General features: G+C 39.8%; 2 protein-coding genes across 4 annotated transcripts in view; one reads left to right on the forward strand and one right to left on the reverse strand.

Annotated features, from left to right (window-relative positions):
- The window catches only part of LOC126469905 (RAB6A-GEF complex partner protein 2), an 82,673-nt gene extending 73,294 nt beyond the window's left edge, over positions 1–9,379 (reverse strand). For 2 of the 3 annotated variants that reach the window (XM_050097278.1, XM_050097268.1), the window contains exon 1: positions 9,109–9,378. In XM_050097278.1, coding sequence (XP_049953235.1) covers positions 9,109–9,230 — 122 coding nt within the window. In that variant the 5' untranslated portion in view covers positions 9,231–9,378. Of the gene's footprint in view, positions 1–9,108 lie in introns of all 3 variants that reach the window. The other variant, XM_050097259.1, reaches the window with a different exon arrangement.
- Positions 9,380–9,570: 191 nt separating this feature from the next.
- LOC126469898 (DNA helicase MCM8-like) overlaps positions 9,571–16,102 on the forward strand; it is a 181,330-nt gene continuing 174,798 nt past the window's right edge. Inside the window, exon 1 of the mRNA XM_050097246.1 lies at positions 9,571–9,876. Within this exon, the coding sequence (XP_049953203.1) occupies positions 9,744–9,876 (133 nt within the window). The 5' untranslated portion in view covers positions 9,571–9,743. The remainder of the gene's footprint in view (positions 9,877–16,102) is intronic.

The raw sequence follows: 16,102 nt of genomic DNA on the forward strand, positions 1-16,102 counted from the left end.
AGCGTGTTTGAAAGTTGCTCTGTAGAGCTGAGTGATCTGAATACATTGGTTATAGCAATCTACAGAATTCCTGGATGTGCGGTAACAAAAGTGTTTTTAACCAAATTCAAATGCCTCCTGGAAAAACTCCAGAAAGAAAGTAAGAAAAAAGTTGTTATAGCAGCAGACTTCAACTTAAATGTCTTAGTTGAAAGCAATGATTCCACAAAATTTCGTGACTTAATTCAGAAATCTGGTTTCAAGCTAAATTTTTCTGAAGGCACTAGGGAACACAGCAGATCAGTAACCTGCATTGATAATATTATTACTAACTACATATTTGACAGTGGAAATAAGCACAAATACTGCTTAGACTTGGTTATTTCAGATCACTCAGCTCTGTTTATTGAGCTCCCAAAAGCAAATAACCTAAAGCCTCCAGAAGTGTGTATAAAAAGGGATCTCAGTAAAAATAAAATGGATTTATTCCGCAGTAAATTAAGTATAATAAGCTGGCCTGTAGACTACAATAGTTCAAGCTCGATAAACTATGACAAATTCTTAAATTGTTTCTTAAAGGTATTTAATGAATCATTTCCTCGTAGATATAAGCAAAAGAAGGTTAATGGTAAAGTCAAATGGATTACAACAGGAATAATGATCTCTAGTGCCAGAAAGAGAGAGTTCCACAATGAGTTAAAATCAAACAGAACTCCAGATTTTGTTATTTTTGTCAAACAGTATAAAGCTGTATTTAGGAAAGTTGTAGCGGCAGCTAAAAAAATGGCAAATAATAAATTCGTACGAGAACACAGAAATAAGACAAAAGCAGTGTGGTCAGTTGTTCAGTCTGAACTAGGAGCCAAAGTAAAAATTCATGAGATTTTGAAAATTAGACATGAAAATGAAATTATAGTAAACCCTGTTCAGATGTCAAGTTGTTTCAATTAATTCTTCCTAAACGTAGTAAGATCGGATGTGGATATGACATTCTATCAGGGCATCACAAATTTGGAAAACAGCCAGAACACATCTTTTAAACAATTTGAAAAAATAACCCAAAGGGATGTGGAAAAGGAAATATTGTCTCTAAAAAACAAAACCTCACATGGGTGGGATGAAATAACAACATCTGTGATCAAGTATGTGTACGATATTATTTCCCAACCACTGTCAACTATTATAAATCAATCTTATGAACAGGGATGCTTTCCAGAGGTATTGAAATATGGTGAGATCAAACCTCTATTCAAGAAAGGATCGACAGAAGATATGGGGAATTACCGCCCTATCTCTCTCTTGCCGGTCTTCTCTAAAGTGTTTGAAAAGATTGCAGCACAACAAATTAATAACTTTCTTACTGTAAATGATATAATTTTTAAAAACCAGTTCGGATTCCAACAGGGTAAAAGCACTGCAAATGCTATAAATGAGTTTATCCAAAAAATATGTTCCACGTTAGATAAAGGTAGAAAGGTCACAGGTATATTCTGTGATCTGACTAAAGCTTTTGATTCAGTGAACCATGCATTACTCCTCCACAAATTACAGATGTATGGAATCAGAGACACTGCTTTAAAATGGTTTAGCTCTTACCTGTCAGGTAGGAAACAAAGAGTAATTTTAACTTCAAATGGAACCAATTATTCATCAGACTGGAAAACAGTTCCCCAAGGAGTCCCACAAGGTTCGATATTGGGTCCCTATCTGTTTCTTTTTTACGTACATGACCTACCACTTGCTATTGATGTTCATTCAGTCTTATTTGCTGATGATACATCAGTTTTAATTGAAAATGAGGCATCTGAAAATATTCCAGAAAAAGCCAAAAATACTTTAGAAAAACTTGAATCTTGGTTCTATCAAAATGGACTAAAACTAAATGTAACTGAAACCAAAATGATGCAATTTGAAGCTAAATCAGTAGAAAGGAGCGAAAAAAGATAACTTGCAATGATCAGGATATCACAGAAGCAAACCACGTGAAGTTCTTACGCCTAAATCTTGACAAAAATTTAAATTGGAAGGTACACATAGATTACTTAGCAAATAAACAGAACAACTTAGCATTTGCAATGTGTATTTTGTGAGGTGCCACAAACATGGATACCAGAAAGATAGTTTATCACCGCTACTTTGAGTCAGTTATTCGTTATGGCATAATCTTCTGGGGAAATTCAGCAAATGTCACTAGGCTCCTAGTATTACAAAAGAAAGTAATTAGAAACGTGTGTTGCAAAAAAACAGGAATCCTGTCGACCACTGTTAAAAAATTTAAAAGTACTATCTATCCCCTCACTTTACTTATATGAGATGGTGGTGTTCCTATATAGAAATCAACATACACTAGACAATTTCCGTTTTGACCACAACTACAGCACTCGCCACAAAGATAACTTCAAACTTCCAACACATTGTTTAAAACTTTATGCCCAAATGCCAGAGTATATGGGGTTAAAAATTTTCAATAAAATAAAAGGCAGTAATATATTTAAAATGGAGATTGCTTCATTGAAAAGATTGCTCTTTACTCTCCTGGTGGAAAAGTGTTATTATTCTGTCGATGAATTCATTAAGGACAGCTTCACAATCTGAACACAGGGATTGTAATACATTTATTATTTTATGTACATGTGTAGCTGTAACTTAGAAATGTAAAATATAATGTAAACTTTTGTATTTCTCTTAAAAAAAGTGAAAAAAGTTTCTTTTGTAAACCTTGACATGTCTCCTGTACATCAAATCAAATGATTTGAAAATTGTATGTAATGAGATGAATAAACCACATAACACACAACATAACTGAGGCAGTTTCACAGTTTGAACACGAGTATTATACATACCCACATTTTTTATACTGAAAACTATAATAAGGGTCAATTCCATATGAAGGGGACCAGGGGTCTCTACTCGACCATCTCCAAATCTAATGGAATTTGGTGTGAAGGTTCTACATGGTCCTAGATGGTCATATACCAAATTTCAGTCCAGTATCTTCAGTGGTTGAAGTTTTAGGGGCTTTTAAAGAGAGACTACTCATCTTCACATCACATACAAAGATGCAAATGTGCCAAGTTAGCTCGGCTTTTTTAGATTTGCTTTAATAAATATTTCGTGATTTGCTTTAATAAATATAGACAACTTTATATGCTGAATCACACCATGGCAAAAATTAGGGATTTAGCCACACCTAAATGTAGATACAGGCCTCTAAAGTGGCTAAAAAATTTGTCTCGGTATTCTGAGAGCCAAGGTTTGACCGACCACTGCTACTTTTCGTATGAACCAATCACACCAAAACTTAAGAGAGTTATTCCTCCCTGTGATGTCTATATGTGGATCAAATTTAATTAACATTGGATGCCTAGATGAAAAGTTATGCATTTGCAATGTTGGCCAAAATTTTCTACATGCAAATTTTAGGGTATCTTTGGGGGACAGTGTCTCAACTGTGTCTCGTTCAATCCTTTTTTTCTTGCCAGAGCTGGAAAGAGCGTTATTATTTTAGCACTTTAAGAAGATAGAAAAGTGAAACATTTTGCTCATTAAGTCCCATAATTAATTTTTTTTTATTCCAGTATATAAATCAGTTTCAAACATTAATTTAACACATACCATAAAAACAATATAATACACAACACAGCAAATTTGCAAAACCGAAATACTATAGTCAGGTCCACTTTTGTGTAAACAGTTCTACAATTTTGTCAAGGACAGATTGTGGATAACTGTATTGTCTTCCTGATGATGATGATGATGATGATGATGGTGGTGGTGCTTCTAAAGTCATGAAAATATGTTGCTCAGGAATCCAGCAGGTGTCTTTAGCAGTTGGCCAGTGGAGGGAATGAGCAGAACCATGGGTGGTGCATGAAGCTGATGAGGACATTTTGTTGTTTATGTGAAACTTCACACATGTTTCCTACCCACCAAAAACTGTCATATATACATGCAACATATTGTACTGGTTGTAAACTTGCAATTGAGATTGTTGGAATTTCTTCATCTGCTTCGAAGGCATGACCTGTGAATGCTGTAGCTCACTGGAAACTCTGCTTGCTCTGAGCTGATTACAATTAATTTGCTTAAATTGACAATTTTCTCTTGTTCCAGATATTGTATGTCCCATGGCAGCCTTGTTCCTTGATAAGGCTGATTTTTTTTTTTTCAATCTCTTCTTCTGGTACATAAAAAAATACTTTATGCCTGGAATACTATCATCACAGAATTTGGACAAATTGTATGGAGTTAATATTTGGTTATCTAAGGGGATCTGGAGACTAGGGCAGGCTGCTGTTCCTCCAATGCCATCACAAAGCAATTTACCATGGCTTGTTCAAAAAAAAAATTCCGTTTGGTTGTGATGCCAAAATCCTTTCTGTACAGACATAAATTGGTGACATTTTTTAAATTCTTATACTGAGCAGCAATGACGGAGACAGTTGATGATCATACCAATGCTAATACTGACATTCTTTGCCACCAAAATAGACAACAAATGGATGGAATGTGGCCCAAATATTCTCACAATGAAATCCTTGCACAGCATCTTGAACAACAAATAAATAATAATTTTGACACAAAGTGATTCCATCTTAAACTGGTAGTTTTCAAAATCAGTGCCTCAATCAAATCTTCAATAGTTCTCTGACATGTCTCTAATGTGCCTCTGTCAGTAAGGACCATTGCTTATATTCCATTGTTTCTTCAGAGTCATCATCTTTAAAAGCATCTTCAAGAAAAGCCTCTAGCTGCATTTCTCCGAGTATTGCAGCATACCGTTTTTTTGATTCCAAACTGCATACAGTTTATTTCATCAAGTTTTTGTTGTCATCTTGGATGGATGTTGCTGAAGCCAACATTAATTTGACATTTTGATGAATTGCACATACACATACTGAATGTGATCCAGAAGCACCAACTGCAGTACACCATTTCGGCTTGAGCTCACAAAAATAGAGAATCTTAGTTGATTTCCATATTGCTTACAATAAGCAATGAACATTTCTTTCAGGTTAGAAAGAAGTAGGTGTTTCTGCTTGTTAATCTTGTCCCCGTTTATTCTCACTGCAACACAATCCTTTATGCAAGGACATAAACGAGAAAACACATCTTCAAAAAGGTGAGGACATATTGTTTTACTTCAATACTGAGCTTTTTCCCTTTTCCGTTTGCAGGTGTAGCCAAAATCCATCTTCCATCTTTACTTTCATAGCCTTCTTCATCATCTTAGTTGAAACAGCAAATTCTTTAGCCTTTTCTTAATAGTCCAGCTACTTGGGGCCAGGGTCAAAATTTGAATTTTACTGCAATTGCCTGAAGTCTGAAGCTTAATCTTAAATTCTTCCATTAAAATGTCCATGTTTTTAGATTTTTGGCACTCTTCCTTTTGCAGTTGAGCAACATCTACTTGACTCACACCAGCAGTTGTGGCAATTACCTTAGTAATGCTGCCTTGGGCTTACGGAACTTTGCACTTTGTGTGGCCCATTGAATCCCTTTTGCTGATCTGTTGAAGTTTTAATGGTGATTCTCCAATTTATGATAATGAAGTATTAAGCAGTAAAGCAAGCATCAACAACATTATGTCTTCAGTGGATGGTGATTCTGGCTTATTCTGGTGGGATGATTCTTTTTGGGCCACTTCATGACTACATTTGGTACAAATTTTCCAACCAGGTTTAAAAATTTCATTAGTCAGTAACTTCAATCTGTCAGACATTGCAAAGGTTACTGGTGTTAAAGCCTTCTTCATTAGATGTTTTTCTTTACCAAGTGGGTTGCAGCAAGTCTTCTCCAGTAACTGAAATTTTGTCATCAACAAGGCATTATGGTATGGACAAATATGGACATCTTCCGTAAAATCAAGCCTAGACCTACACTGTAGAAGCTCCTTGTCCACTGGTAACATTTCCTTAACTGGCTGTAGTTGATTTTTTCCACAATAAAAAGGTGATTACTTTGACAATCAGCTCTGTCTGATTCACCAAAGTAACAGGGTGCAATGACCAGCAAGTTTGAAAGCTCATGCATATTCTGGTTTGAAGCGTAGTGGATCAGGCTTGTTTGTACATAAAATATACAAATTTGCATTTCAAAGCATATGTCTGGAATACTATCATCATCACAGAATTTGGACAAATTGTATGAAGTCAATATTTGGCTACCTTCAGCTACAACAATGATTATCGATTATTCAAACACGCATTACTGAACACTAAGATTATACAATGTCAACACCAAAGATTACACCGCACAGAAGACCAACACTATGAAAAGTGGCAATACTGAAAGCAACAATTGAAAGAGGTGATTCAGCAATATACCACTGCTGTAAGGATAGAGCCTTAAAAAACTATTACTGCTTTATAATGCCGATGGAAACTGAGTGACAACGCATATATGCGTCAGCATACATTGTACGGTTAAAACATTATAAAGCAACACAATGTTCCATTATGATCTACACTTTATAATCTTAAGAGCATTTTGTTAAGTGTTGTTATATTTATATTCTATACTGTAAAATAATGCAAAAACACTTCTTATTAGCATAGTCTCATTCCCTAAACCACAGGCAAATCTTGTACTATTAAAAGACAAAACAATTACACATTTTTGACTTACAACTTCAAATTTTATTAATTTTTTGTATTTATCAATAATCCATTTTCCCTACTAGCAATAGTTATTCTTACTCTTCAATATGCAAGATCTAGAAATTACACAATATACCTTTGAAAGCTTAAGGCATGCTCTTTCCAGCTGTGGCAAGAAAAAAAGGATTGAACAAGGCACAGTTGACTTATTGCCCCCCAAAAATACCCTAAAATTTGCACGTAGAAAATTTTGGCCAACTTTGCAGATACATATATTTTTTCATCTAGGCATTCAATGAGTGGCTAAATCCCTAATTTTTGCCATAGTGTGATTCAGCATAAAACATTGTCTATGTATATTAAAGCAAATGGCGAAATGTTTTCTAGAACTTTTTAAAAAGCCGAGCAAACTTGGCACATCTGCACCTTTGTATGTGATGCGAAGATGAGTAGCCTCTCTTTAAAAGCCCCTAAAAATTCAAACGCTGAAGATACTGGACTGAAATTTGGTATACGGCCATTTAATGCCATATAGAACTTGCACACTAAATTTCGTTAGATTTGGAGAGGGCCGAGTGGGGACACATTTTAATATTGGTCCCTTTGATGTGGAATGACCCATAAGTATTTGTGTAGCTGTATTTCAAATATGTATATAAAATAACATAAACTTCCATATTTCTCTTAAAAATGTTCTTATTGTAAAATTTGACATGTCTCCTATACATCAACATAAATTATTTGAAAATTGTAATGAAATGAATAATTACTTATCACACAATAAATGGAGTCCAACATTAAAACTGGGAAGTAAATATCACATACTTAGTATTTGTATGTCACATGCAGGGCGTTGTGATCTTCTATAGGGCTTTGTGACAAAAAAATGTTATGCTTATTATGATTGTGACCAGCAATTTGAACTGCAACCTCAATTATACATTGAGAGCATCATGATCCATTGGAAAATCACTGCTAGATAAAGTTCTCCTCAAGATTATGCCATGCACAGTCTGTCAGTGAGGTCCTCCTTCACTTATCATGAAAATAAGACTTATCCAAGCTAGAGTGATCCCATCATGCCTTAACACTTTAGTTTGTACGTACAATTTAGTGATTCATATAAAGATTTTAACAAGCTCACATAATTCAAGAGCAATGTTTCTTGTTCTAACTCTATCACTTGAGGTCTTTATGAAAACTGAACTAAGAGGCAATAACAAGTTCTGATGAGATAAATGTCAGTACTGTAACAAGCCTGCAAGAACTGAAATAGGTGAAATTAGAGGTGGTCTGCTTATCTACAATTTTGCAAGTGGGTGTTACTACTACTTTAATTTAAGTCTTTTGGGGAATATACCTCAGTCATTGATTGATTACACATGTAGCTCAAGTGCAGTTTTTACAATTCACATGGAAAAATCATCATAAATAGCTTTGCTGAGCTGATGAATTTCATAATCTCCTTTGAAGTTTTATTTTTTAATCTAACATCTGTTGGTAATGCTTGTACAAGTAAATCTAACGCACCTCTCTTTGGTTACTGGTGGGTATGAATGATTGCTGCTGCAATAAGTAAACAATCACTGAATATGGTGGCCAATGATTTGACTGGGTGTTATTTCTGTCAGAGCTATTTCTCATCTCAATTTGATTATTTGAATATACTGAATTCTCTCAACAAATTGTCTAAATAGATTCATGAACTGAAAAGTTCTTCTATAAATTACATAGCAAGCAGTAATGTTAACTGATATTGATTTTATTTCATGCTTCATGGATCCAGTTGTGTGGGGTTTGGAAGCACATGAAATGAGTCAGTTTTTTATATTTACAATACATCTGATGTAAGAGTTATATTAAATGTATGTCGCAAAGCAGTGCTGCAACTATAAATTATAAACAAGACTCAGTCTTCATAGACTTGTACGTAATTATTTTCTATGAAAAGTACAAAAATCAAGTAAATACTACGCTCCAAATAGGATATAAAAAGTAGCTACTCCACTATTTAAAATAATGGAGGAAGCAGTAGTCCCTTTTCAAATTAGCACATTTCTTTTTAATTTACATTTTTATATTTAGCTGGTATTAGCATAAATAGAGATAGACTGTTAATTAACAGTACATTTAAGTTTTTATGACTTGATTCTGTTTTCATAAGGCTAACTCCAATAGATCCACGTCCCTGAAGGTTCTCCTGCATAAGGGATCTTTAGAGCAAGAGGGATATAGGCCTAGATGCTTGTTCAGGGGGTCGGGCTTTTTCCTGCTAATTTTCATGATACCAAATCCAGCTGTTACTTTTGCTGCAAAATATTGCTGGGTGTGGTTATTTTATACATCAATAACACGATTTTTTCCCTTTAACTTCTGTTATATAGGTAGGCCCCTTTCCCCAAATATTATTTTCTGATGGCCTGGGTCCTCGCCGTTGCCTGGATGCACTGCAGGCGTTTTATTTTGTTGCGAGGCATAGTCTTCAATAAGGTCTTTTTTCACTCCTCCCTCCTTTCCTTAACAATCTTACCTGTTGCTTTGAGATCTTACATGTGACGCTGGCAGGGGGCTTGAAAAAGTAATGTAACATTCCACGGCTTCTCCAGCCAAGTAAACAGGCCCTCTCACTAATTTTGCTGTAACGTCTATCATCGTTAGCTTCTCACACACCTGACAAGCACACTACAACTACATTTAAAAGTTACTGTTACAAACACTACACAGTAATGACACTGTACGTCAACACATTGTTTACATCTAGGCGACAACGTTGTGTGACAGTCTCCCCGTTTCAGAGATCCTATTGGTACCAGTTAAAGATTGTGATGTTGACAGTCACAATTTGAAAACTGCTTATATGACTGTCAAAACAAGAGTAAGGAAAGAAAATTAAACCACTAGTCAGAATACACTTTACTATCTTGCATTGGGATTTCAACAACAGGTTTTCTGATACAATTAGCAACGACACGCTGATTTTTGCTTTAGCGACTGTCTGTTGTTTTTCTATTTAGCGCGCTTTATGACATGAGGTGTAGGATGTTTACGAAGTAGATATTTTGTAGGTTCTATTATACATTTCGGTTCCAACATTTACACATTTCTTGAGACAAATTATAAATGAAAAAAGTGATTTAACCTAGGAATAAGTTTACTAATGTGGTCATGGATACATCGCGACCAGGTGGTAGCAGGGGCAACTGGAAACCACGATGGAGAGGACGGGGCTTTTATCCAAGAAATTCCAATTTTTATGGCAGAGGACGGGCTCAAGACAGAGGAAGAACAACATTCAGCGGTAAGTCATGCACTGTTCATATCTTTAACAGATAGGAGACACGTGCACAAGTTTTAATTTCCCATTTCTAAGAAAGATTCACACCCTTCCTTCGTCTACATCTATACTCAGCAAACCACCGTGAGGTGCATAACAAAGGGTACGTCCCACTGTACCTCACACGTATGGAGCGGGGAAGAACGGTTGTTTAAATGCTTCTTTGCGTGCAATAATGGTTCTAATCTTATGCTAACGATCCCTGTGTGAGCGATATGATGTATACCCCTAGAGTAATCATTTGAAGCGGGTTCTTGAAACTTTGCTAACAGACTTTCTCTCGATAGTTTGCATTTGTCCTGGATAGCTTACGTTTGTCGCCAAGAGACTGCCATTCTGGTCCCTTCAGTATCTCTGTAGCACTCTCCCATGGATCAAACAAACCTGTAACTATTCCTGCTGCCCTTCTCTGTATACGTTTAGTATCCCCAGTTAGCCCTTTTTGCTACGGGTCCCACACACTTGGGCAGTATTCTAAGATAGGTTGCCCGAGTGACTGATTACAAATCTCTTTAGTAGACTGATTGCACTTACCCAATTTTCTACCAATAAACTGAAGGCTATGATGTGCTTTACCTACGACAGAACCAATGTGATCATTCCATTTCATATACCTACAAAGTGTTACACCCATGTATAATAATAATAAAAATAAAAACAATAATAAAATTTTATTGTAATTCAGCTCGTTACAACAGTAGACAAAGTCAAGAGTGTACATTTCTCAGTGTACTTTGGCTTACTTGAAATGAATAAAATTTGAAACTACGTGTTGCAAAGCAGTACTTTCATGTTCAACAAATTTCTCAACAGTGTAAAAAGGATTGTTTACTAGTAGCGTATACAATTTCGTTTTAAAAATATTTACACGCAATACCTTAAAATTTTTTCTTAGTCTGTTAAACATCCTTAGTTCAAGGACTGGTTAGGAGTTCTGTACTTAAATTGTCTATGATGTGGCATGTATACCCATGTTCTATTTCTAGTATTATAGCTATGAATATCGCTTCTCAATACAAATTTTGAAACATTGTTTCTAATGAACAACATAACATTATAAATGAATAGGTTACTACTGTCAGACATTGCAGTTTACCGAACAAAGGTTTACGGTGTTCTGATTTACCAGAATCAGTAATTAATCTTAATAATTTCTTCTGCAAAAATAAAATGTCATTTATGTAACTACTACTATCCCACAATAAATTTCCATATTATATAATGCTTTGAAAGGGAGCAAAATATGCTGATCTTACATAGTTATCTGGAACTTGTCTTTTTAAATTTATAATTAAATAAATAACTCTTGAAAGCCTAACTGGTACATTTTTGGAATGTAGTTCCCAGATCAAATTGCGAATAGTAAGACCGAAAAATTTTGCAGTTTCTAATTTATGGTGGTTAGGGATCTCCTTCAAGCTAAAGTTCCTTGGTTTTACTTTCATTTAGCAAGAAACCATTCGTTTTGAACCATAATAAAGATTGAGCAAGAGTATTTTTGGTCAATTTTTTCAATGTGGCTAAATCTGAGCTTTTATGTAGAAAAGTTGTCATCGGCATACAATATTGTGCGAGATTTTATCAATAAAGGCAGATGATTGATCATTATGACAACGATTGCTCATCTAACATAAAATAAAAGTAACTTGACAAAAATTCAGTTTCCTGTGAGGATAGCAAGGTTTACTGCAAATTACGGTTAACTTACCTGTCTGAAAATTACCCACTTATTTTTACTTTGTGTAGTAGAGTCTAAAAATTTTTTATTAGGCAAGAGCAGGTCTTGTTCTCGTCAGGACCTGAAATGAAGATACAGATGAAGATTTTAATGAAAGCAGCTCTCTCTTATTTTCATTGAATGTGTGGCACTGATGAAATCGACACCAACATCAATATTCATTCATCTTTGGACTCTAAGCGTTAACTTTGGCTGTTCCAGCATGTTCAAGTCAGTTCTTTGTGATCCTTGTATGAGTTAAGGTTAGTAAACGAACTATTGCTAAATGGGTGTGATTATTGGTGCAACCTACCTGAACACCGTCCTCACTGGTGACCCCGAGTTGTAACGTCTTCTGTTTTCGCCGTTTTACTGTGTCCACGACCTCTGCGACGGTTATTTTCGCGTGTATTACATTGACACAACATTCGAACAATGACTTCAGCCCAGCACCTAACGCCGGATTTTGTGATCGACATGCATCGTGCTGCGGGCGATGTACACCCGCCAGGACTGCAACACGATGCCTCTCACTCGATGATTCTGCCAATTTCGCCGGTCGTTTTCGAGCCTACAACAATAAGTGAGATTAGGAGTGCGCATGACTCCGGCTATCAAACACCTTTGTTCCCACCACATGTGCCCTCCCTCATCGACTGTGCAGTTACTTCTTACGGATCTCCGTGCAGTGTGGGCCCAATGCCAATTTCTGCAAATGCTTCATCGGCCAACTTACTACCGCCAGGACAACAATTTGCCATGTCGAAATCCATGCAGTATCACGTGGATTCCTACCACGTGGCCGGAACTGCTTCGTTCACAGGTCAATCTCCTTGGTATCTGAACACACCCTGCGCCAGCCTCAGTTCAGCATCAGCACATGCCTTCCTACTTCGATACTTCAGCTTGCAACAGGAACAATAACTTGTTATGTGTACCTGACCTCCACCTCCGTCCCACTGCTACGTCTCAGTGTTTTGTGCCACGACATTCTCCTTATCCGCACACCGTTTTGAGTGGAGTGACTATGAACAGTGAACATTCACACATTCTGTCCCACATTCGACATCATTTCCCACACTGTGCTTCTGGACAGCCCGCACCTCCGCAGCCTCCCTGCAACACAGGTGGCCCCGGCTCTGGTCATACGTCGAACTTTCCACAGACTAACATGCATTCTCAAACTTTGAACTTTTTCTCACCTGTCGCCCCCACGCCGGCTCCAGTGGAGCTTGGGCTACCGTTCTCGGCACATCTTGGTGCCTAATCCGCGTCGGTCTTCTGCGACGCGTCAATCCGAACACACCCGCAACGTGTTGAGCTTCCACAACGGCAATCGACACATTACGGTGTCTCACCTGCCTCGGCCTTCCGCGTCGCGACAGATCGTGCTCAACCATAACGTGTCACCTTCACGCTGCCAACTGAACAGCCGTCATTGCCACATCCCCTGGAGGCACACTCTCCTGGAATACTACAGCAACAACAGCTCGATTTACGCTGTGCCCTGACAAACTCAATTTAGCCTGTTCTTCCGAACATTCTACAACACTTACCGATGCTGCCGCCATTTAATCCCGACAGAGCTACAACCTGATTCAAAATTGTGGACGAAGTGTTCGACTATTACAAACTTGACAAGTCAACCAGGTTTCTGTGCCTCATCACCCACCTGCACGACCAGGAGGACTAGATTGCTGACCTGGTTGGTGCCCCGAACTCATCTACCCGGTACACTCTAGCCAAAAAGACAGTTCTACGTCGGCTTGCACGCTCAACTAAGGCAGAAATACGGCAAGTGCTCTACGTCAAGCAACTAGGCAACGACAAACCTTCCCAGCTCTGGAGACGGCTATGCGCCCTGGTCAGCGCCGATCTACTCTCTGACACGGCTCTCCTCGCCATCTCGTCAGATAAACTATCTCCTCACATCCGCTTTGCTCTAGCTCAAAAGTCTCCCAAACCTGTCGAGCAAAGAATGACAATTGCTGACAAGCTACACGATTCATACTGCTCCATTCCGCCAGCCACTGCCTACCTGACAAGTCTCAGGTTCAGGCTCATCGTCCTTCGGTCAGACACAACCGGGGCTGTACTGTGCCGACTATTCCGCTCGCTCCTGGAAGCAGTAACCAAGCAACTGGGACGTCACCGGCTCTGCCCATGGTCACGCCCCCTCCTGGAACTGAACCTGCTGCAGCCACCGAACCTCAGCCACCGCCACTGGCAATGCAACCGCACTACCCGTACTGTTACTTCCACACACAGTTTGGTGAGGCGGCACGGAACTGCAAGACCACCCTGCTACTTCCCGAACGCCAATCGCAGGTAGGTCTGGGTGCCGCCTCCTGCGCACAACTGACAGGCACCCCCGAGTGCTCCAATTTGTCCGGGAACAACCGGACAATTGCAGATGACTTTACATTAAAGACATTTTGTCGGGATACCTTTTTCTAGTGGACACAGGCGCCGAATATTCGCTGCTGCCTATGTCCTTAGTGTCGTCGAACATCTGCCCTCATCATACTTCACTGCAGGCTGTGAATTCAACTAAACTACAATGCTCGTGTTCAACTTCCCATATCATCTCACTCTCCGGAAACTGCAAACTCGAGTGGACCTTTTTAGTGTGCGGAATTGACGAACCTATACTAGGCATTGACTTCTTGCGACACCACAAACTTTCACCAGACCTAGTGCGAAACACCATGTTTCATCATCTGTCCAAGACTCAATTCCCCTGTGCTCCGTCGAGCAACCCCCCCCCCCCCACCTCCCCGTGACACATCGGAGCGGGCTTATCTCATCCATACTTTGAGCTCTCCCTCTGGCTCCACGAAACACAGCTCCAGCTCTCCGATGCAGCAAAGGAATTACGGACACTACAGCAAGGTCAGTAAGTGCGCCGAATCTGCTTGCAGTCCCAGCAATCGACCCTCCGTGTGTTTACCACCCGCTATCCATCGTAACTGTGCTATCAAGACTGCCATAACATGTACTGACAGTTCCGCAGGGCCACACCCTGCTAACACGGCACCTTTGACACTCGGTCGGACACAAGTGCGCATGCGCCACGAGTGTCACGTGTTCCCGAACTGACGGTTCGTACCCTGCCCCTCGCGGACAGCACCTCAGACTATGCAACTTCGGCTCCTGCGTGCCACTGTGCGACTGCCACTGACGACACATACAGTGCACTCGCGTCAAGCGTTTCACCCGTGACCGTGCTGCCACAGGCCGCATCCTCGGACAATGGACTCGCTAACGGCTCATGAGCTCACCCGACCACGGTGCGACTGCTTCGGGCCGACGGCCATCTTGTCGCGTTGACTCCTGGGACACTTTGCCGCCTTGGCTCCCGTCGGATCTGCCAAGTGGCTCCGAACACCACGACCACGCCTCGCCTGCCCCGTCCACCACACATTGTAAACAAACCACCTCCCATGCTGCCGGCAACATTTCCGTTGTCACCAATGGCACAGTTCACAAGCTTCGCCTCACGCCAGGTCCCCCGATCACCAGTAAACCACATCGACTTTGACCTGAGCGCCTCTCCGACCTTAAAAATCACGTTTCTGAACTACTAAGCTCCGGCATCATTGAACCATCTGCCAGTAGCTGGTCTATGCCCATACACATGACACCCAAGAAAGATGGGTCCTGGCGCATGTGCTGAGACTACCGTCGACTAAACGCACGAACAATTATGGACATCTACCCCATACCCTACATTGCCGATTTTACCAGTTCCCTCGGAGGTGCGACCATGTTCTCTGTCATTGATTGCAAATTGGCCTACCACCAGATCCCCATGACACCTGAAGACATCGAGAAGACAGCAATCACCACCCCGATCGGGTTATTTCAGTTTCGATTCATGCCCTTCGGTCTGAAAAACGCAACCGAGACCTGGCAACGCTTCATCAACGAAGTGCTATTCGACCTAAAATTCTGCTTTGCATGTCTTGATGACATTCTTGTGTTCAGTTCCTCTGTCAAGGACAACATTCGACATGTGCAAACTGTTATGAACACTCTCGCAGCAGCAGGCATCAAGACCAACCAGGATAAATTGCAGCTACATCAACCCGCTGTCACTTTTCTCGGTTTTCGGGTCTCTACCGACGGCATTTCACCGCCCCCTGAGAAAGTACAAACAATACTAAACCTACCCAGACCTTCGTCATTCAAAGAGCTCCGGCGCTTTCTGGAGACGGTTAATTATTATCGTCGTCATCTACCTCAGGCTGCGGAGGTTCAGGCTCCACTGACGGATGCCTTGGCAAGCACCAACACTTCTGGATCTCCGCCTGTTCCCTGGACCCCTGCTATGACTGACTCTTTCACTGCCCTCAAAAATCTTCTTGGCAAGGCCAGCACCATCGCGCATCTTCATCCCAATGCGCAGCTTTTCATCGCCACAGACGCGAGCGATACTGCCATCGGCGCTGTCCTTAGCGAGACAATCAACGG

This window comes from Schistocerca serialis, chromosome 1, assembly GCF_023864345.2.
Source record: "Schistocerca serialis cubense isolate TAMUIC-IGC-003099 chromosome 1, iqSchSeri2.2, whole genome shotgun sequence".
NCBI classification, from domain to species: Eukaryota; Metazoa; Arthropoda; class Insecta; order Orthoptera; family Acrididae; genus Schistocerca; species Schistocerca serialis.